The sequence below is a fragment of the Helianthus annuus genome, chromosome 2, assembly GCF_002127325.2.
Source record: "Helianthus annuus cultivar XRQ/B chromosome 2, HanXRQr2.0-SUNRISE, whole genome shotgun sequence".
NCBI lineage: Eukaryota > Viridiplantae > Streptophyta > Magnoliopsida > Asterales > Asteraceae > Helianthus > Helianthus annuus.
Window position 1 is genome coordinate 26423502 of NC_035434.2, and position 22934 is coordinate 26446435.

At 37.9% G+C, this 22934-nt stretch overlaps 1 protein-coding gene and 2 long non-coding RNA genes across 3 annotated transcripts; 1 reads left to right on the forward strand and 2 right to left on the reverse strand.

Moving 5' to 3' along the window:
• The first annotated feature begins 12803 nt into the window (after positions 1-12803).
• On the forward strand, positions 12804-13549 carry LOC110912659 (CASP-like protein 4A4). The gene is made up of 3 exons (XM_035980477.1): positions 12804-12835; positions 12997-13126; positions 13159-13549. The coding sequence occupies exons 1-3, from the start codon at positions 12804-12806 to the stop codon at positions 13411-13413; spliced, it is 417 nt and encodes a 138-aa protein (XP_035836370.1). The 3' UTR covers positions 13414-13549.
• A 444-nt stretch (positions 13550-13993) lies between these two features.
• LOC118484035 lies at positions 13994-15178 on the reverse strand. Its single transcript, XR_004872595.1, has 3 exons — positions 14777-15178; positions 14426-14528; positions 13994-14272 (listed from the first exon to the last, which is right to left on the reverse strand). It is a non-coding gene; the product is annotated as an uncharacterized LOC118484035 (long non-coding RNA).
• Positions 15179-15460: 282 nt separating this feature from the next.
• On the reverse strand, positions 15461-21170 carry LOC110912631. Its single transcript, XR_002578077.2, has 4 exons — positions 20775-21170; positions 20482-20577; positions 20295-20330; positions 15461-17155 (listed from the first exon to the last, which is right to left on the reverse strand). It is a non-coding gene; the product is annotated as an uncharacterized LOC110912631 (long non-coding RNA).
• Between the last annotated feature and the right edge of the window lie 1764 nt (positions 21171-22934).

Genomic DNA, 22934 nt, shown 5'->3' on the forward strand with positions numbered 1-22934 from the left:
TTGGACCGATGTGAACGGGAAATCCGAACAGAGCGTAGTAACACACAAGGCTTCTTCAAGGGATTATCAGACTTGATCAAACGGAAGTCCAAAAGAAGAGGTCATTGAAGACCTTTTGTTTTATTTATTTTAGTTGTAATCAAGTCCCTGCGTGGACTTTTTGCTTCAGTACTCAGCCCCTGCGTGGGCTTGTCTTTTGTATTCTGCCCCTGCGTGGGCATGTCTTTTAGTTGACCCCTGCGTGGGTTTGTTTTGGTTTTTCCGCCCCTGCGTGGGCATTTATTTTCGTAGAAGTCCCGTTTAGGGCAAAAGATGCATTTGTTAAAACAATTTATGAGATGTTCTAGTTTAAATTTTCATTTTATTTATTTATTATTAATTATGTGCATAAAACATGAAATAAATGAAAATAATTAAAAGATCTGCCATCATATTAAAATGGTAAAATCTAAAAAGGGACAAAGACCTAGCCAAATGTTATCATAAAACAAGGCCAAGATGGTAGTTCCATAATTAGATTAAGATCCATATTAACATCTCAAATTAGGACTATTCTGCGTTAATTATTAAAGGAATCTTAGAGGTAAAACCTAGCCTTATGTTGTTGCAGACATGGCTAAGATGGTAGAACCCACATAATAGATTCCAATTATTGTTAACATCTGTTAGTATGCTAACATTCTTGGCAAACTGTGAATCGGTAAAGTCACACAGGCCATCCTTTAAAAAGGGTTAATTTAAATTCCCTTAATTATATAACCGCTTCTTAAGGGCGAAGTGCCTATGGGCAATAATTAAATGTCCTCTGGGACTAAGAACAGTGGTAGCTTATGACTCCCTGTAAATAACAGGTAACGAACTATGGTTCAAACCTGAATACCAGGACTCTGTAAATTTCTGGTTCATAATTAAATTTAATTGTCCTTGTGACTAGGCCTTATGTGCTATTATTTCATAATTTAGGGTAATAATAAAGATCCTAAAATTTTAACAAATTAACCTAAAATGGCAATTTAAAACCATGGTTAATAGAATAAGAAATACTGTAAAAACCTTTATATAAAACCTTGCCCATTATTTTATATGTAGCAATTAAAGCTACATGGCTGGGTCGGATAAAGTAAATAGCCATCCGGTGGAGAACCACGATAACGCCAGAATACAGTTGACCGGTGCGGAGCTGCAAGCACTAGTGGACAACGCTGTTACAAAAGCTTTGGAGAGGCAGAACAGTGAGTCCTCTGGGACCCAAAGTAGAACTCTGTCTACACCTCATTCCAAGCCAAAGGCCCATTCCGAGGCTCATAGCAAACCACCCTCGTCCAGCCTAAGTCCAAGAAGGATGTGTCTAAGAAAGATGATGATCGACACTCATCAAATGAGAACAGTGTTCACCCTAAGAAGATAGTGTTCGATGATGCACCCCGCGCCAAGGGTTGCACGTACAAGTACTTTGTTTCATGCAAGCCCCGAGATTTTACTGGGGAGAAGGGCGCTGTGGATTGCATGACCTGGTTGGATGAAATGGACACTGTTGTGGAAATTAGTGGTTGTGCTGAAAGGAACATGGTAAAGTTTGCATCCCAATCATTTAAGGGTGAAGCCCTAGCATGGTGGAGGTCATTGATCCAAGCCTCTGGAAAAGTTGCTTTGTACAACATGTCTTGGGAGCAATTTGTTGCTCTTATCAAAGAAAACTACTGCCCTCAGCATGAGGTTGAAAAGATAGAATCTGATTTCCTATCGCTGGTCATGAAGAACCTGGATTGCCAGGCTTATCTCACAAGTTTCAACACCCTGTCAAGATTGGTTCCGTACCTTGTGACTCTGGAACCCAAAAGGATCACACGTTTCATTGGGGGTTTGGCCCCAGAAATCAAAGCTAGCGTGAAGGCCTCTCGGCCCGCTACTTTCAGATCCGTAGCTGATATATCTCTGTCTCTCACTCTGGATGCAGTGAGACAGAGATCATTGAGAAATGCTGACACAGAGAAGAGAAAGCGTGAAGATGATGGTTCATGACGCTCAGATAAGAAGCGTAAAGGAAACAACGATCACAAGCAAGGGTCGGGATCTAAGAAGGGTGATAATCAATCGGGTGATAGGCCCAAGTGCAAGACTTGCAAGAAGCACCATTTCGGGAGGTGCAGGTTTGAGCAGAAATCCCAATCCCAGCCGAAGGCATGTGGGATTTGCAAGTCCTCTGAGCACAGGACCCTTGAATGCAAGAAGCTAAAGGATGCAACTTGTTATAGTTGCAACGAAAAAGGGCATATTAAAACCAACTGCCCAAAACTAGCGAAGAAAGTTGAGGAAGGGAAGAAGACCAACGCTAGGGTCTTTCAGATGAGTGTTCAGGAGGCCATCCAGAACGACAACGTCATAACCGGTACGTTCCTCATTAATGATGTTTTCGCAAGAGTATTGTTTGATTCTGGGGCAGATAAATCCTTTGTAGATAATAAGTTTTGTGAGTTATTAAGATTGCCTGTTAAAGCCTTAAGTGTGAAATATGAGGTGGAATTAGCTGATGGAACCATGGAAACAGTTTCGACTGTGTTAGATGGATGTGTCATATCCATTAGGAACCACTCTTTTCCTTTATCCCTGTTACCCTTTAAGCTAGCCGGATTCGACATAGTAATAGGCATGGATTCATTATCGCGTAACCAAGCTCAGATAGTGTGCAATAAGAAACAAGTGGTGATCAAGACTCCGTCTGGTGAACCACTTACCATTCAGGGAGATACTCATCATGGATTGCCTGAGCATGTGGCTATGCTAAAGGCATCCAGATGTTTGAAGAAAGGCTGTGTCATTTATATGGCACAGGTGACCATTGATGAGCAGAAGCCCAAGATTGAAGACATCCCTGTTATTTCTGAGTACCCTGAGGTTTTCCCTGAAGAACTACCTGGTTTACCACCAGATAGACAAGTGGAGTTCAGAATCGACATCATTCCAGGAGCAGCTCCTATTGCAAGAGCACCATATAGATTGGCACCAACAGAAATGAAGGAATTGAGGACACAGCTAGATGATCTGCTAGCCAAAGGTTTTATTAGACCTAGTTCATCTCCATGGGGAGCGCCAATTTTGTTCATCAAGAAGAAAGATGGTTCGATGCGTTTGTGCATCGATTACCGTGAGCTTAATAAGGTCACTATAAAGAATAGGTATCCTCTGCCCAGGATCGACGACCTGTTCGATCAGCTTCAAGGAGCAAGCTACTTTTCCAAGATTGATCTAAGGTCAGGCTATCATCAATTAAAGGTTAAGGGTGAAGATGTTCACAAGACTGCATTTAGGACTCGTTATGGTTACTACGAGTTCCTAGTAATGCCTTTTGGGCTCACTAATGCACCTGCCGCATTCATGGATCTCATGAATCGCGTCTACAAGCCCTATTTGGACAAATTTGTCATTGTCTTCATCGATGACATTCTTATCTACTAAAAAACTCAAGCTGACCACGAGAAGCATCTTCGATGTATCCTTAAGTTACTTCATCAAGAAAAACTCTATGCAAAATTTTCTAAATGTGAATTTTGGCTACGAGAAGTCCAATTCCTTGGACATGTGGTCAGTGAGCATGGTATCCAAGTAGATCCCGCTAAGGTTGAAGTTGTCATGAATTGGCAGGAGCCAAAGACGCCTACGGAGATTCGCAGTTTCCTAGGATTGGCAGGATACTACAGACGCTTTATCGAGAACTTTTCAAGAATTGCAGCACCCCTGACTCTTCTAACTCGCAAGAATAGCAAGTTTAATTGGGGGCCTAAGCAGCAAGAATCCTTCGATATTTTGAAGCAGAAGTTGAGCAACGCTCCAGTGCTGACGTTACCTGAAGGAATTGAAGAGTTTGTAGTTTACTATGATGCATCACACACCAGGATGGGTTGTGTGTTAATGCAAAAAGGCAAGGTCATTGCCCACGCTTCGAGACAGTTAAAGTGCACAAAAAGAATTACACCACTCATGATTTGGAGTTGGGTGCCGTTGTATTTGCACTAAAACTATGGAGGCACTACTTGTATGGAACTAAGTGTGTGATCTATTCTGATCACAAGAGCCTTCAGCATCTGTTCAATCAGAAGGATTTGAACATGAGGCAGCGATGCTGGATGGAAATTCTAAACGACTATGATTGTCAAATAAGATACCATCCAGGCAAGGCCAACGTAGTCGCAGATGCCTTGAGCAGAAAAGAAAGGGTGAAACCAATAAGAATCAATGCCAAGAGCATTGAGATCAAGAACGGTTTGAATGAAAGGTTGTTAGCTGCACAGAAGGAGGCTGTGTTGGAAGCTAACTATCCTAATGAAAAGCTGAGAGTAACTGAAGAGCAGTTATCCTATGGCAAAGACGGAATCCTGTATTAAATGGAAGAATATGGGTTCCTGTTTATGGAGGACTTCGAGACATTATCCTTTAGGAAGCCCACAGTTCCAAATATTCCGTCCATCCTGGAGCGGATAAGATGTACCAGGATGTGAAGGCAAATTATTGGTCGATAGGCTTGAAGAAGTCTATAGCTACCCATGTGGCTAAATGTCTGACATGTGCTCAAGTCAAGGCTGAGCATCAGAAGCCGTCAAGTTTGCTACAACAGCCTGAAATTCCAACTTGGAAATGGGAAATGGTGACGATGGATTTCATCACCAAGTTGCCTAAGACACAGAAGGGAAATGACACTATTTGGGTGATAGTTGATAGGCTGACTAAGTCAGCACATTTCCTACCCATTAAGGAAACTTACAGTTTGGACATGTTGGCCCAACTGTATGTTGATAAAATCGTATCCCTACATGGGGTACCAGTGTCTATCATCTCTGATAGGGATACTAGATACACTTTGCATTTCCGGAAAATTTTCCAACAGTCTCTAGGCACGCAATTGAATTTTAGTACAGCTTACCATCCTCAGACGGATGGGCAAAGTGAGCGTACCATCCAGACCTTGGAAGACATGCTGTGTGCATGTGTGATTGATTTAGGAGGTAGCTGGGATAGGCACCTACCTTTGGTCGAGTTCTCCTACACAAAAGCTAACATACCAGCATTCAGGTTGCGCCTTTTGAGGCACTATATGGTAGAAAATGCAAAACACCCATTTGTTGGGCAGAAATAGGAGACACTTAATTGTCCAGTCCCGATCTAGTCTTTGAAATGACGGACAAGATTGTCCAAATTCGTGACCGCCTGAAAGCTACCCGGGATAGGCAGAAGAGCTATGCTGATAAAAGGCGAAAACCCCTCAAGTTTGAGGTTGGTGATAAAGTTTTGCTCAAGGTATCACCCTGGAAGTGGGTGATGCGATTTGGTAAGAAAGGTAAGTTAAGCCCGAGGTATATAGGACCATTCGAGATCATCGAATGTGTTGGGTCAGTGGCTTATAAGTTGAACTTACCTAAAGAGCTCAGTGGTATTCACAATGTGTTCCACATCTGCAATCTGAAGAAATGTCTAGCTGATGAATCACTTGTCATACCACATGCAGATGTGCATATTGATGAGAGCGTGAAGTTTGTGGAAAAACCTGTGTCGATTGAGGATCGACAGGTAAAGAAGCTTCGAAGGAAGCACGTGCCTATTGTCAAGGTCAAGTGGGATGCCCGCAGAGGTCCCGATTATACATGGGAGTTAGAGTCCACAATGAAAGAAAAATACCCTCAATTATTTCAGTAAATCTCGAGGTCGAGATTTCTTTTAAGGGGGTGAGGATGTAGCACCTCGAAAAATTCATGCCCAATAAAATAAAGACACGTGTCATGAGAGACAAACGTGTCAGGAACCCAGATCAAATAAAAAGATGTATGGTAGGATTTTAAAGAGGGCGTCATGTTATTAAAAATACCTCTGAACGACCCAAGGGCGACATATTATTAAAACACCTCTGAGCGACCCGAATTTATAAATCCGAAGATCCTTAAATCATTTGATAAACATCTGATATATTAACCGGTTGCTTTCTAAATAAATAAAATTCCATCTTTATATGGAAATTGGGTTATTAGGAATGTTACTACAAGAAAATTCTGATTTAAATCCTAGTACAATGGGAGTTGGAGATAGTTAAAGCAAGCATGATTAACCATTGTGGAATCCAAGACTTGTTCTTGAAATTTCCGTCACTTTAACCTCCCACAAGGATCCAGAAACATGTAAGGGGCATGCAAGCATGCAATGGCTGAGCAACAAGGGCCCACAACTAAAAAAGATGGATAGCATTCGGACTTGTAAAGTTGCATGGTCAAGATTTGGAAGTTTGTAAAATTTTTGGCTTCTGGCCATCGGTTACGGACCGTATGGCTTTAAGCTTACGGTCCGTAAGGTGCACACCTGGGAGATTTCAGCAAAGGTCGGTTACGGACCGCAACCAATTCAGCATACGGTCCGCAAGAGGAGCATACGGACCGCAAGAGCTTAGGCTTACGGTCCGTAAACCTGTCGCTGGCAGCAGAAAATGGACAGCTGCCTGTTCAGCCTGTTGCACCGCCTTATTGAGATGGTTTTCGAAACAAGGGACTTGCTAGGCAGTATTTAGCCATATAGGGACATCTGGGCTGATCTTGTAACTATCCTAGACTTCCTTGGCATGATCTTGAGCTCCTTTGTTCACTATAAAAGGACTTGAGTTGTGACCATTTATCCTTGCTTATTCACATTACACTTAAGGCACTCTCTGGAGCTTCTCTGGACAGCAAACAAGTTCCTCTTAAGTCCCTAATCCTATTTAGGATCTTTGTAAGTAATCCTAACCATTCATAATTAAGTTTAGCTTAGTTAATTAGCTAAAAGTCAAACCGTCGTAATTAAGGTTTGACTTCGAGATTAGTCCACAATTACTCAGTCAAATCTCGAATTAAAAATACCTATAAGTAGGTAATTATGTGGGTAACAAACCCTTAAAAGGGTGTTTCCAGATTCCGACTCTAACCATGTTAATTGCCGAGTCAAAGTATATTTTAAAAAGTCAACAGAATGCTTAAATCCAAATTAACTCATAATTAGCAATGTAGGATACATGCAACCTGTTTGATCATTAATATAACTTGGTAACTAACGTAAGAACATGTCCCAACATGTTCAACTCGACAATTTTCTGTTTAGACCCGGTTTGGAACCGAAAGTCGCATAGTTTGACTTTCGCTTTGACTTTCAGTTCTGACCCATTTTAGTCAAGTTTAGGATTGCCTTAGAGCTTCTTTTGAACCTAGTAACATGTTAGTATAACCCTCTGTGATTATACGGCTTGGTTCACTAGTTGTCTAATTATTATGCAAGTTTCCGTTAAATGCCCTTATGTTGACCATTATGCCAAATGTCCATAAAATATGATTTTTGAAAATATAAAAGGGTAGACATCTTAGTTACTGAATTATAAACTTGTACCTAAAATTTGACATCAGTTTGAGGTCTAAATTAAGAGATATGCTCATTAGCGTAATTAGAAGCTTTCTTAGTAATTAATTAGCATATTTTGCTTTTAGCCTATCTAAACCTAAATTTTTATACAAAACTTTATACCCACTGATATATAATAATATTGTGGGATTTTTAGAGATTTTTATTTATTTTTAGGCTAAGCATAACTTAGAGTTTTAAGCTTAATTCGGTTATTGTCGGTTATGCCCTTTTAGGCTATAAAATGAGTTTTATAAATCCTTTTAACCTCAAACCTTTTTCTACTGATTTATTATGTTAAATAAGTTATTTTGAGCCTTCTGGAATTATAAAAACATCAGCTTTTCTTTCAAAACCCAAAAATGGCTCCAAATCGCCTTTTTAGGCATTTTTATGACATAGTATGTATCAAAACTAGTTTATATATATAAGAATTGATACCTACTGAAATATTAGTAAAATTTTATATTATAACAGTAAACTAAGGTTTCAAACTCAGGTTTCCAGTTTTGACCTTTTAGGCTTATGTGAAATTACCAAAATGCCCTTTCGGTGCATAAGATGGTTATAATTAATAAAATTCACATATATTTGATAATATACTGGTATAACATAGTTAAATAAGTATATTTACTGATTTATTCAGATATATAACTCAGATTGCTTGTTTAACTCTTTTATACCCTTTTAGATGACCAAAATGCCCTTATGAGGCGTAGTTTGAGTTTAAAATTTATTTTGGGCATAATAGGACATATTTTACTGATATCACAACATATTTGGTGCATATAATCTCAGGAAACTTGTATAGGATTTATATGGTTACCCGTTACGCACTTCCGCGTTAGATCGGTTTATGTAACTAGTTTACACATATTAGCCGAAACGGGTCAAACCGTATCATCTTTGTCTCAAAATCCAGAATGTGTTTAATTTACCCATATTATACAAGTCTCCAAACTTGTTGGGTCTAAATCACATTCCTTTCTAGTTTTCGCCTTCCATGCGATTAAACCGTATTTATTCCTTGAAACTAACCGGTCTAAGCTTAGGCTATATTAAAGACCCGTTAGGATTCTAATAGGTTATTATAAACCTTCATTCCAGAATAGGAGACCAGTAAAAGACACTTGCATTGCTTATTGTGGTTTATACTTGCTCAAGTAAATACTTTTAACTTATTTTCCCTTATACGGGCTTGGGGTACGGTATATAAAATACCGCTTGATCGGGTAATTGACCCTAACTCATTAGTAGTTGGGTATTATCAATGTGACCGGTTTAAAAATTGGTTTTGTTTGTTTTACGCCTTTGGGAGTTTAATGACCATGTCCCGGATATCCTTGGCATCATTCATGAAATGGCCACGACCTTGACACGCGGGTGTAGGCGTACACCCGACAATGTGTCCATATTTATTAAGGTATAACCGTTGGCTTCCCGTCGTGGATTTATACTATATGGTGTGTCTATTAACCTTAAACCCGGCACGAACCGGGCGACTAAACGCATAACGAACATGTAATTCTTTTACAAGTTTAAATTTGATTAATTATCCCAAGTTATAAAAAGTTTTGTGCCATGTGCATTCAAATCAATTTTTAAAAGATTTTCAAAAATGAGTCAGTTAAATTGTATTTACCAGTGTAAACTAACGTATTTTCTCCAAAAAGATTAAGTGCAGGTTCTACACGTAATAGGCTGGCCACTCCTTAGCATCGTTAGAGTCTCGCAAGCTTGGATGCCATTATCTGTTGAACAGCTTCTTCTTTTTATTTTGATCCGCCTGTGGATCTATTTCAGCTACATTGTGATACTTGGATATTACAGTTTGTTTGGTTGAAATAAATCTATCTTTATGCTTCCGCTGTGCATTTATAATTTGTGTTGTTTGACTATGATGATATCAACTACGTCACGATACTCCCCACCGGGCCCACCGGTGACACGTGGAAATTAGGGGTGTGACATCTCTTTTGTTGATCTGGCTCAATGTCTGTTACTTCTGAAGTGTTTGGTGATGCAGGTTTGGTTAATACCTTTTTGAAAAGGTTTTGAAGTTTTACTGAGCTCTCTTCTTTTAGACCCATTTTCTTGATGGTTTCTGTGAAGTACTCAACTTCTTTTTTCTTTACTTCTTCACTAGACAACTGTTTTCCTTCTTCTTGGTTTGACACAAGAATAGGATTATCAGCTGATGTGAGCAGTGTTTTGAGATTTTCAATCTGTTGTTCAAGCTTTTTGTAGTCAGGCGCTTTTTGAAGTGTCTGAGACAGTTATCCTTCTTTTCTTAAGCCTTTCATAAGCTTCATCAGTATGCTGCTTTGACCATTTTGCTATGGCAGTAGAAGTGTCCACCTTTGCATCCACCAGCTCCTGTTTCTTTCTCTTGTACTCAGATGTTAGGTCAGCTATGAGCTTTTTGTATTTGCTCCAATTTGGAGCAGTCTTCTTCTTTCTAGGATCGTTTTTGATTCTATCAATCATATCCGCCTCATGCTTTAAAGAAACTATTGGCCATTCTTCAAGCTGTTTTTCTTCAGCAGGATAGAATTTTTCTTTCATAATATAAGCAAGATATTCTTTTCTTAATTTATTTCATTGATCAACTTTTTCTTTGCTTAATTCATGTGCAAAATCTTCCATTTGCTTAACTTTTGTGAGCAAGAATTCCAGTTTTTCTGAGATGGCTTCATCACTTTGACCTTCACATTCAATCTTGGCTCTTATCTTAGCCTGCCTTGCTTTGAGCTCAAGATATTCATCTATATCTTCTGGGACTATGAAGCCTATGGGTGAGGGGAATCTTCTGTTTGAAGGATCATCTTCAGTGTAAAATTGTCTCATCTCACTTTTCACAGCTTCCAGTTCCATCGGATATTTTGCAGCATTTGGATCATATTTGTCCTCAGTTGCCTGAGTAACTTTTCTCTTTCTGGTGTAAAGCTTTGTGGATGAAAGGGATTTTGGTTGTGATGTAGGGATAGTGAGAGCAGTGGTGGATGGTTGACTAACAGTGCTTGAAACAACTGGTGTTCCAACCGCTGTTGTCATTACAACTACTGATATGTCAGCAGATGTCTTCTGCTTTTGAGCAGGGGTTGTAATGGCAGTGGTTTGAGTGGTGATGAGTGATTGACTAACAGCAGTTGAAACAACTGGTGTTTCAACCACTGTTGTTATTACAGCAGATGTTGTAACATCTGCTGTCTTCTGCTTTTTGGCAGGAGGTGATGGTGGGGTGGCTGTTTTTGATGGTGAATTTGGTTTTGGTGCTGTAATCACAGATGATGATGATGATGATGGTGTAGCAGTGGTTGTGGTGGTGTGTGGTGGTGTAGTGTGTGTTAATACTGCAGCTTTAGTTTGGCTATTCTTTTCTGGCTCAATGTAAATGCCATCATTAATTCCTTTCTTCTTCCACTTGATCTTCTTCCCCTTTTTGGCATTATCTGGGAAGGGTTCATTCATGAAGAGGACAGTGGGAGGAATTTTTCCAGAGGCACTTTGGATATGAGCTTTGATAGCTTTGATGTCTGCCTGAGTACCTTTGAACCTTGATTCCACCATGTTTGTCAGCTTTTGTACATGTATATCATGCTGCTGATCAGCCATCTGTTTTTGTCTTTCCAGCAGTGGTTGTAACATGTTCCATAGCTCATTTGCAGCAGGTGCAGGTTGTGCAGGTGCTTGAGCTGGAGCAGCAGTGGATTGTGCTTTTTGAGCTTTTAATAGCTGCTGCACCATATCCTTTATCTCAGCAACTGAGTTTTCCAGATTTTCAACTCTTCTCGTCAATTCCTGATATTTTGAATCATCACCCGAGTTACTGGGATCATCTGAATCCCCACCAGCAGTGGTTGTACCAATGCATGATTTAGGAACTGAATCCCAAAATTCATTCATTGATGCCCCTTGTTCTTGGTACTGGGGACTTCTTTCTTCAACACTTGATAACCTTTTGAGGGTACCAGTGGGCAGAACAACCTCACTAGTGGTTCTCATAGGTGCTATTGAAGAAATTTCCTTCAACGGAGTCTTATGAATGAAACCACTATCCAAATGTAAACCAGTGGGTTCAACATTTGTAGTGGCTGCTCCACTTGAACTACTGATAGGAATTACTTGTAATTCCTGCAGTGTAACCTCCTCAGTTGTTGCTGGGATAGCAGAGATATCAGCATCAGACCCAGTCACTTGTAGGAGTATACTCTCAGTGATAGGTGATTGAGAGGAACTGGTTTGTGTCTGAGTAACATCAACTGCATGCAACAAGGGTATTATGGATGGTAGTAATGTGGGGGTGAAGGTAAGGGAGTTGAAAGAGACATGTCCTTGGGATCAGGACTGTGGAAGATGGATCCGAGTGGGTCCAGAGCTTCATATTATGGGGTCCCTGTGCTTACAACCTGATCCTTTTGTGAGGATGCAGGAGGAGTTTGAGGCAAGGGTGGAGATCTTTCATCCAACTGCTGTGAGGAAGTAGCAGCAGTGGTTATTGGTGACATTTATGTTGTCACAGGCATTTGCTCTGGGATCTCATCTTCCAGAGGTGCCTTTGTTTTGGGTTTGGGGGGCTTTCTGGATGTTTTCTTTTTGGTCTTTTTGGTGGTAGCAGGTGTGGGTTTCAGAACAGTTGGTGTGCTGCTCTGATCACCTGGAGCAGTGCGCTCAGCAGCCGATACCTGAGGAGCAGTTGTAACTGCTAAATTCTGCTCAGGCACCTCTGCTTTTTTTTCGAAGGGGTTAACATCCTTGAGAAAGTCTCAGGTGTCAAACCATTTATTTGAAAATAGTTTCCTTGTTTAAGCAAATTTTTATGTTTTTCTTCAAATTTTTGTTCTAAAACTTAGCTTAAAAACCTTGAAAAAAGCAAAAATGATTTGCTATCAACATGTTTCACCATGTCATTAAAAATCTCCTGGGAATAATTATAATTTTCATTGTTTAAAATAGCATATCCCAGACGTTGGATTTTTAATGGTATTTCATTGAAAGATGTTTTATTTGAGGCACACATCAAAAGAGTGTGAAATAAAAACCTAGGTGCAGAAGGGAAATAGCCTTTTTGTAAGGTATCTCTTTTTGGTTGTTCTGCATACCCCCTATTCAAGAAATCATTTTTCAACTCGGTTTTAGAAAAAGAAGTTTTACCTTTCTGATCATCGAGTTTAAAGACTTCTGAGATGGATTAAGGTGTGATTTGAATGGCTTTACCCTGTATAGAGGAGTTAATGGCTTTGACAACGTCTCTTTGTTTTTCAAGGATAGCATTTTTCCAGAACTCTCTCTGAGTTTCTTGGTAAATGGGAGCATCTGCTGTTATCAAAGTTTTGTACTTTTACTCATTTTTGATAGTAAAAGTTTTCTCTGGTAGGAAAACTTTGAAATACCCCATGACAGCCTTTATTAACGCACCCTTGGCATTGTATGCAATGGATCCATATTATATCGGATCCTGTATCCACTTGCACATGGTATTCCTTTGGCGGTGTTCCTATTCCGATTTGATATAGTAAATCCTGTGACCACAAAAGTCAAAATGGTACATCTAGTGATACAATTACGACTCTTTGTCTACTGTTACAGCTACAACGTGATAATTACTACTGACGTTTTCATCTACTCTTTATATCAACTCTTCAAAGGCATTTTTGACATTGCCAATAAAGGCATCCTTATATCAGATAAGAGATCAATAAATTCCAAAAATTATATCGTATTTTTTGTTTGAATGATACATGTTGCTAGCTTCTCTATTTACCGGTACTATCATCACGTATATTAAAATTAAAACATATATTAAAAAACCAGTTGGCAGGCTACCTCCTTGTGTCATGCTCTGCGGTGACAACTGTAATGATCAATCAAGTGTTGTTATCAGGAAATACATCACTCAAGAGAGCTGCAACAGCTTCTATTTGCATGTCGGTTGCTGCATTCTTGACGACTGCAGTTTGTGCGATTCTATCGGGATACAAGCTGAGCAAAAGAGTCATGTGGTGATGCATTGAAGTTTATTGTATTTTCTATCTTTTTTTCTTGGTTCTGTCTATTACTTCATGTTCATAACCTCGGCAGACTCAAATGTGTGTACATGAAGGCTTGAACTCAAATGTAGTAACCAATGACCTGTATGAACTTGGTCAAAAACACTTATCACTCAAATGCGTGTACATGAAGCCCAAAAAGGTTTCGTGAAAAATTGGAATTCAATAACAACAACAACAACAACAGTTAACTATGTTGATAGTAAAGCCTGTGACGGTTCACTAACTCTCCTGAGATAATAACATTCAATAATCAGTTAACTATATTCAATAGTTCCCAAACCCCAAAAACACACTCAAAACTAATCTAACCTTAAACATCATCATATACAAACAATTTTAATCAAACACAAACAACTGTCATTAAAAAAATCTGAATTCAAACCTTCATGTACTCCATAGACAGTCCATATGAAGACAAAACAATCTCCGTTGACACTTGCACATGGTATTCCTTTGGCGGTGTTCCTATTCCGATTTGGTATAGTAAAGCCTGGTATAGTAAAGCCTGTGATGGTTCACTAACTCTCCTGAGGTAATAGCATTCAATAATCAGTTAACTATATTCAATAGTTCCCAAACCCCAAAAACACACTAAAAACTAATCTAACCCTAAACATCATCATATACAAACAATTTTAATCAAACACAAACAACTATCATTAAAAAAATCTGAATTCAAACCTTCACGTGACTCCGTAGACAGTCCATCCGAAGACGAAACAATCTCCGTTGACACTTGCACATGGTATTCCTTTGGCGGTGTTCCTATTCCAGTTTGGTATAGTAAAGCCTGTGATGGTTCACTAACTCTCCTGAGATAATAGCATTCAATAATCAGTTAGCTATATTCAATAGTTCCCAAACCCCAAAAACACACTCAAAACTAATTTAACCATAAACATCATCATATACAAACAATTTTAATCAAACACAAACAGCTATCATTAAAAAATCTAAATTCAAACCTTCACGTGACTCCGTAGACAGTCCATCTGAAGACGAAACAATCTCCGTTGACACTTGCACATGGTATTCCTTTGGCGGTGTTCCTATTCCGATTTGTAAACCCTAGATGAGATGGAACACAACAGGTTACATAATTTCTCTGTTTTTAGTTCTGATTAATGAACGAAGTTACATAATTTGACCGACTTACGATTAACCTCAATTGACCTCCGATCAACTGTCATTTAGCTCTCATTAATGAACAAAGTTACATAATTTCTCTATTTTCAGTTCGTGAAATCTAGGTATGCAAGATTATTATATTTTTTATGCAAATAACGAAACCCTAAAACGTAAGAATGTAGAAATACCTTGACCAGCATCTTTCTCATCATCATCGGAATCAGCGTCAACATCATCATCGTTGGATGAATAGGAACTGATACAAGTGTTGTTGTTGTTGTTGTTGTTGTTGTTGTCGTTGTTGTTGTTGTTGTTGATAGAGTGAGGAAGATGAAGATGAAAGTATCCGAGGGAAACAGACGCCATTGTTGTGGTGAAACTGAAGATACAGACGTCAAATTTCACAAATTTTGTTCTAATTTAGGGTATGAGGAGAACAATGAATTAGGAGCTCTGGATTTGAAAGAGATGTGGATTGACTTTATAGTTTGAATTTTGAACGTGGAGCCAGAATAATGTAGGTTATATATGTATACGGTTTGAATTTTGAAACTGGAGCCAAAATTTTGAATGGGCAGTGGTTTTGATTGCAGAGGTTTGAATTTATAACATAGGTTGAATTTTGGAGATGGGCAGTGGTTTGATGGCAGACCTTTAGAATTTGAATGTAGGTCACCTTTGAATTTTAAAGTCTTTTAATATTAAGGTTTATGATGTAAAAATGACATAAGAAAAGGCTTGTTAGATAGCAAGCCTTGTTGGACAGCCTCTATGGCTGCCAACTAAAATTTTCTTATGTTATTGAGTTTTCTCCTTTTATAGTAAAGATAGATAGTATAGATTTCGTTAATAAACGATATATTTTGCAGTACGGTCTAAGGAACAAAAATTCCATAACATGTTGTAACTTCTACATTGATATTATATTTTGTGAGAATATAATGTCCCTTGAATATCTAGAGGTAAAAAAATACAAATGTAGCAACCTTAACTAGTGATGAAGAAATATATGAATTCCTCATAGAAGACAAACGATAATAACTAGTGATGAAGAAATATATGAATTCATCACAGACGACAAACGATAATGAATATTGTGGACCACTAATACGGAAAGTGATGAAGAAATATATGAATTCATCATAGAAGACAAACGATAATAAACATTGTGGACCACTAATATGGAAAGCAAAAGAAAAGAATGTGTTATATTGTGTCGAATGATCTCTAGATCAAGTGGAAGACTTGCATTTCTTTTGAGAGATGTAAGTTTAACTTCCATTTGGTGTAGAGTAAGTCACTGGTGGGCAAGGATAGAAGAATCAGAGAAACCTGGGTTGTATTCTTGAGCCAAACGGGTTTTACTAGTAATTCCATCGTCGTGTCTACGGGCGGGTGAGTTACTAGGTTTTCCTCGGAATTGGTGGTGGACCCGGGTTACTCTCGGAGTACTCCATTTGTATTTGTCTGGTGGGTGCCCCAAGAGTGCTTGGGATTGATCCTGTTGGCCAATCTGCTGACCCAAATCCAACCTGCTAACGAGCAACCGACTTGAGCCATACTTGACCCAAACTGACCGAAACATCAAGATTATACCCAACCATATTTTGAGTCATCTCCGATAATGAACTTAGGTGCATACTTAGAAAATTCATATTCTTGTGCTGGTGATGTTTCTGTTAGATCATCTCTGCTTTTCCTTTTGACCAGTCTAACTCCAAATCCACTACACATGAGTCACCTAAATGTGTCGAAAACAAAACATCTTTGTATATCTAATTCCACCATGCATGCAGTGTGTCTTAAAGAAGCAAATGAAATATACCAAAAACATGTAATTGCATCATTTTGACCTTCCTCCCAAACCACATTATCTTCGTAATCCATACCCTTACTCATAATGTTATCCAATATCCATGCTCATCAATTCAGAAGCATAGTAATCAGAAAAGTAAGTTACAACAGCGCATATTAAGAATCCACAAAATTTGTTTCTCTGGAAGTTTCAATCTATATCTTTCCCCTCTAACAAGAGGAGTTGCAAACTCCTTCGCAATCCCAAGGTCTTCAACACATAGAAGCATACAATGATTTTCAATAGTCTTTCCCTGTTTAATGAACACAAATTCCTTATATCCTAATTAATACTGTATGCACATATAAAGCTCAATTAGTTGACTTTCAAAACATAGAGAGCCATATATACCTAAAGCATGAAGTCTAGTAAGCTCTCCCCTTCAACTAGAACACCCTTCATAATTATACATGACATAACCATTTTACAAATTGTATAAAAATCTCCAATTGTTGCAAGTGACTTGCAACAGTCTGCTCAAGAATTACAATACCCGAAGGGAGCTTGGGCAATTCTACAAGTTGATTACATTCATTCAAGCGGAACCATTTGAGTTGTGTAAGTCGCGAGAGGCTGAAATGTAATCGTGTAAAATCATTACAACTTAGATCCAAATCTTGTAAGTTGTATAACTCCCCAATATCACATGGGATTTCTCCATCCTCAAACCGCAACCACGTTGATTCAACTTTAGTAATTGGGGGAAAACAAACTGCAACCAAATAGAAAGATGACTTCCATACCAATGTCTTAAGGATATTCGAAAACGGTCTGGCATGTTCATATAATCTAATCCATTAAATGTGAACTCTTCCAAATGTTTCAATCCGTTAAAGTTGACTTCTATGTTCTTTAAATAAAAACAACGCCGCGCCACAAGCGTAGTGAAATAAGGTTGGCAGATCGTTCTCCAATTAATGAGAGAAGAATGTCTATCCCCATGCAACTAAAAAACAACTTTACAAAGCTTTTCATGTTTGATTCGATCTTTGGGAACTCCAAAAGTTCGTGCATGTTTTTTTTTTTTTTTTTTTTATCGGCAAATTTCTTTTATTTCTGTTGTCGGTGGGACTTGAACCCATAATCTCCCCATCCTAAGGTGTTTAAAAGTTTTGTCTTTGCCAATAGACCACCACCCCATTGATCGTGGCATGTGTTGATCTCACGACTTTTGAGTTTTCCCATTTGGACAATTCAGGGGTGAAGGTTTTTGGTGCCCGGGGGTGCACCCGCCTACCCCAATATTTCGGTTAGAAGTGTATAAATTCCGATTTTTCGTCCGGAAATTTTAAAAATTATATAGGATCGTCTCCCCCCAATTATTTTTCCTAAATATTTATACAATATATAAATTAAAGTAAATTTGTTACGACTTTGTATATAAGTGATGGTAAGTTTTGTAAATATATTTTAACTCTTATTTGTTTAACCCTAGGTTACCCACCACACAATAAACTTAATCACAAATTTTTATGTCTAAGAACGGGTCCTTTGAATGAATGAAATTTTTTAGCTTTATTTGGAACTATTATTATTTGACTTGACCCGAATCGATAGCCGACCCGAAACATAACGATAGGAAAAAATTTTTGGGTCCCATCACTTTACGCCCCCTCGAAACTTTTGATCAAGCTCCGCCACTGGGACAATTGTTGGAAACATTCTAAGGCTACTCGTCGAGCCCCGGCGCCGCCCCGGAACACCATTTCCGCTGCCCCGTCCCCGTCGAGATCGTCATCTGCTCAGCGTTCAAGCCGGGCCTCCCCCTTCTCTCTCTCACACACACACACACACATATATATATATATATATATAGAAAAAGTATATCGTACATTACGGCTTAACGTACTTCACGTACAACAACGTGCGTGATTTGTTATATAACATGCGTGATTAATGTTTTCAATATGCGTGATTATTGTGTTTCAACATGCGTGATTTTGGATTTTTGAGTTATAACGTGCGTGATTTTAAAATGAACGTGCGTAATTACCTGTCGTACGTGATGTACGTTAAGCCGTAATGTACGTTAACCTTCCTCTCTCTCTCTCTCTATCTATATATATATATATATATATATATATAGGACAAAGATCCGTTAGGAACCACCCTTTATTGCGAGAACCGCGAGAACCAATGTGAACACAAACAGTAATACCTAAAAAAATCTAAAAAACACCCAAAAATTTTTTTTTTATTTTTTTACTATTTTTTATATAAAAATCGCTACTTTTAGTAATCAAAAAAAATATATTTTTTTTTAAATTTTTTTTTTTTTGAAAAAAAAAAATTTTTTTTGGCTACTAAAAGTAGCGATTTGAACATAAAAAATAGTAAAAAAATAAAAAAAAAATTAGATTTTTTTTTTATTTTTTTTTATTTTTTTTTTATTTTTTTTGATTTTTTTAGGTTTTTTGGGGGTTTAGTTTTTAGCATTTTAGCTTGGGGGGGGGGGGGGGGGGTTTAGGTTTTTGGGGGGTGGGGGAGGGGGGTTTAGGTTTTGGGGGGGGGGGGGGGTGGGGTGGGGGGGGTTAGGTTTTTTTTAGGTTTTTTGAGGGTTTTAGTTTTTAGCATTTAGCTTTGGAGGGGGGGGGGGGGGGGGTTAGGTTTTTTTTTTTTGGGGGGGGGTGGGGGGGTTTAGGTTTTTGGGGGGTGGGGGTTAGGTTTTTTTTAGGGTTTTTTTAGGTTTTTTTAGCTATTTTAGCTTGTGTTCACATTGGTTCTCGCGGTTCTCGCAATAAAGGTGGTTCTCGCATGAACCTTACCCTATATATATATATATATATATATAGGAAAAAGATCCGTTAGAAACCACCCTTTATTGCGAGAACCGCGAGAACCAATGTGAACACAACCAAAATTGCCTAAAACTAACTAAAAAACACAAAAAAAAATTAATATTTTTTTATAAAAAATCGCTACTTTTAGTAGCAAAAAAAAAACTTTTTTTTTTAATTTTTTTAAAAAAAAATTTTTGGCTACTAAAAGTAGCGATTTTAACATAAAAAATATTAAAAAAAAAATTTAGATTTTTTTAGATTTTTTTAGGTTTTTTGAGGGTTTAATTTTTAGCATTTTAGCTTAGGGGGGGGGGGGGGTGGGGGAGGCGGGTTTAGGTTTTTTTTAGGTTTTTTGGGGGTTTTAGTTTTTAGCATTTAGCTTGGGGGTGGGGGGGGTTAGGTTTTTGGAGGGGGGGGGGTTGATTTTTTTAGGTTGTTTTAGCTATTTTAGATTATGTTCACATTGGTTCTCGCGGTTTTCGCAATAAAGGTGGTTCTTGCATGAACCTTATCTTATATATATATATGTATATATATATATATATATATATATATATATATAGGAGTCCGCTAAAATGAGAACCATCTCGAGTTGTAAGAACCGTGAGAACTACACCGTACGGGGCGAGGTGGACCAAATTTTTTTTTCACAAACGTAGATGCGTGTATTATAAACACATTTGTAAAAAAAATTCAAAAAAAATAAGTTTTTGAGCACCACAAGTGTATGTTTACGGGTACCGTAAATTTTCCGGTAGGATTTACGGTACCCGAAACACAAACTTGTGGTGCTCAAAACTACACACACGACATTTTTTTTTGAAATTTTTTTTTTACAAATGTTGGGTTAACCGAGTTTGTTCACGGGTCACACAGGTTGTAGGTTACATGTTTCAGTTCTGGTCAGCGGGTCCGATCTGAACTGGGTCATATATATCTATAAGTCACAGGTAAAAAAAAATCAAGCCTACTATTCTTACCTGTTATCAATTTCAACAAGATCTGAAGATTATAAAAACAAAAGTAGTGATAATTATACACATATAAAAATAAAATAAACAAGAACCATACCCTTGACGTTAGATGAGCCACATCCCAGCCCAACCTCTGTTAAATGTTAAAGAAACAACAGATCATGAACCAAACCTTAATTACACGTCAATAAAATATCAAGATTTGTTTTGAATCACCAGCTAATTAGTCTATTATTATATAAAGAGCAAAAAAAGCTAATAAAATAAAGCACTGATTTACAAACCTGAGACCCCGTCAAATAACCCCAATCGAAGATGAAAAGGAATCGTAGAACATCAAAATATGTGATTTCAATCGGGTCAAGTTCCTCTTCTATTTTCTAAATTTGCGTGTACAATATCAGAATATGCAATTACAGTCAAATTTATAAAACAAATTGATCCTTGAAACATGAAACTTAGGATAAAAGGGTATCAAAACAGATACCAGAAACCCTAAATCTTCAAAGTATTACATTACAATCGATATAAAAAAATCTAACATAATCAAAAATAATATTAATTTTCAAGGACGAACCTGATCGAGTTATCAAAAACCTCCAGGGCCGTAAATGATCGGCGACAATACTTCGGTACACCAGTACCACCACCGCCGCTACAATAAGTCTCGACTGAACCCTAGTCGTCGCTTAGATTGGCTTCAACCCTGCATCGTCATCATCGCGTGATTTGCAAATCCATCTGACCAGCGTGAAGGTGGTTGTTGACGACTACCACCACGAGCCGCAGACACAACCATCTATATCGTTTGATTGTGGTAAAGGGGTGGGTGGTGGTGGTGGTTGTTTGATAGGTGAGAAAGAATGAGAGAAGGATTTAGAGAGAATGAGAGATTTTTTTGTGTCTGAGGAAGGAAGAAGTGAGAAATATGGTTTAGTAAGATTAGGGAAAGATTGTGCGGGGATTCAAAATATTGAAGGTTTGAAATTCAAAATTTTTGAACAACATTGGGATTTCAAAAGGCAGATGATGTATGGGATTCAAATTCAATTCAAATTTTGAACAAAAAGCATTGGCCGCCCAAATACAGCATGTGTTGAAAAAAAAGGTTTTCAACACTTTGTGCTTAAATGCTTGTACAATGGGCTTCAAATGGTTGTACAATGGTAAATGACCATTCTTGCCCTTCCTATATGCTTATTAAAGTAGTACTAGCCATTTACCCGCGCGATGCAGCGGGTGGCGATTTACAATAGAATATTCGTTTACCGTTAGTTTATTAGTCGTCTTGTGATATATATTGTATAGTACTCAAGTTAGTTTTCGTATTCGTGATATATTGGCACGCGTTTTTCTGTTAGTTTATCGATTCTTTGATGATATACTTTTGTGAATTTTTTAGTTGTAGCTTCGGCGTTATCTATCTACAAGAAGAGTACAAAACATGAAAGTAGATGTAATTAAAACCAAGAAGAGTACAAAACAAGCAAGTAGTTGGACAAAACACCAAAAACAAAATACGGGAAGTCTCTTGTATCTCCTCATGTTTTACCAATACATCCGTTTGCTCATGAATTTCTTGTATCTTCTACTATACTAGATTTCGACACATCAAAAAACCAATGTTAGACGCTTACAGGTGTTTTAAAAAAGTAATTAAAAATAATGCATGAGTAATCGAGTTAGGTATATTTTATATGCTACAAAGAATTGTTACGTTTTACAAAATCTTTTTGGTTGAAATAATATTTTTTATATAAATAACAAAGGTTACCAAACCGTAGTTTTTGAAGCTTGAGATTTGAAGGTGGGATTTTTAACATCATATCACATTACTATTCTTTTCACAAAATGATCATATTATTAAAAATTGGTGTTAAGTTTTTTAAAGTACCTAGAAATTGTTTGAAAAGTGGAATCAAAGCATGATGATTATCGGTTGTTCTAAATTTTTGAGAGAGATGGTCAATACTCAATCTTGGTATAGCTGGTTGTTCAAGTGACATTTTGTTATTTTCCCTTAAAAGAAATTAGGTGTTGAAAAGAAAAAAATTAACAAGGTCATCTCCTTCAAGGGAGAGTGTTAGATTAAATATTGCACGCATACAATAGCATGTTTGTACACCACAGGGTTCTGACCCTCTGTGATAATCAGTTGACGCTTGCACAAGTTAATTACCTATGAACACTAAAGATGGTTCAAATTTATCAACAAATCTAAAAATGGATTGCAACTTTTAAACACTAAAGAATGCAATGTCACCAGTAATGAGGCGAAAAGCACCGATCACGCCTTTGTATAATGAAAAAAATCCTCCGGTTTCAATCATGTGGCGAAAAGCACCGATCACGCCTCCCAATGCGCGCCTGGAGGAGAAGCATTGGGAGGCGTGATCGGTGCTTTTCGCCATATGATTGAAACCGGAGGATTTTTTTCGCCACACTAAACAACACTTCAAATCAACGATAGAATACAACCATGTAGCATCCAACATCTTGCTAAGATCAAACAAATAGCTTTGGTTCACCGGCTCAATTATTTCGCGGAACAAATGTAGTAATAGATCCACAACTTTATATATAGCTAAGATTGAGCATATCTATATAATAATTAACAATTCTTGGACCAAATTGAGTCCGGGTCAAAACAGGTCGTTTCTTTTATTTAAAAAATAAATAAAAAAAACATATCAAATTGGTTCAGGTCAAAACGGCTCTACAATACGGGTTTGGGGCA

Excerpts from the sequence above, each read along its gene's own strand:
- LOC110912659 (XM_035980477.1), top strand. The coding sequence starts at position 12,804 with ATGACAGCCTTTATTAACGCACCCTTGGCATT. Across the intron at positions 12,836-12,996 it reads ATTAACGCACCCTTGGCATT|CTACAACGTGATAATTACTA; the intron begins GTATGCAATGGA and ends CTACTGTTACAG. Across the intron at positions 13,127-13,158 it reads TAAATTCCAAAAATTATATC|CTTCTCTATTTACCGGTACT; the intron begins GTATTTTTTGTT and ends ACATGTTGCTAG.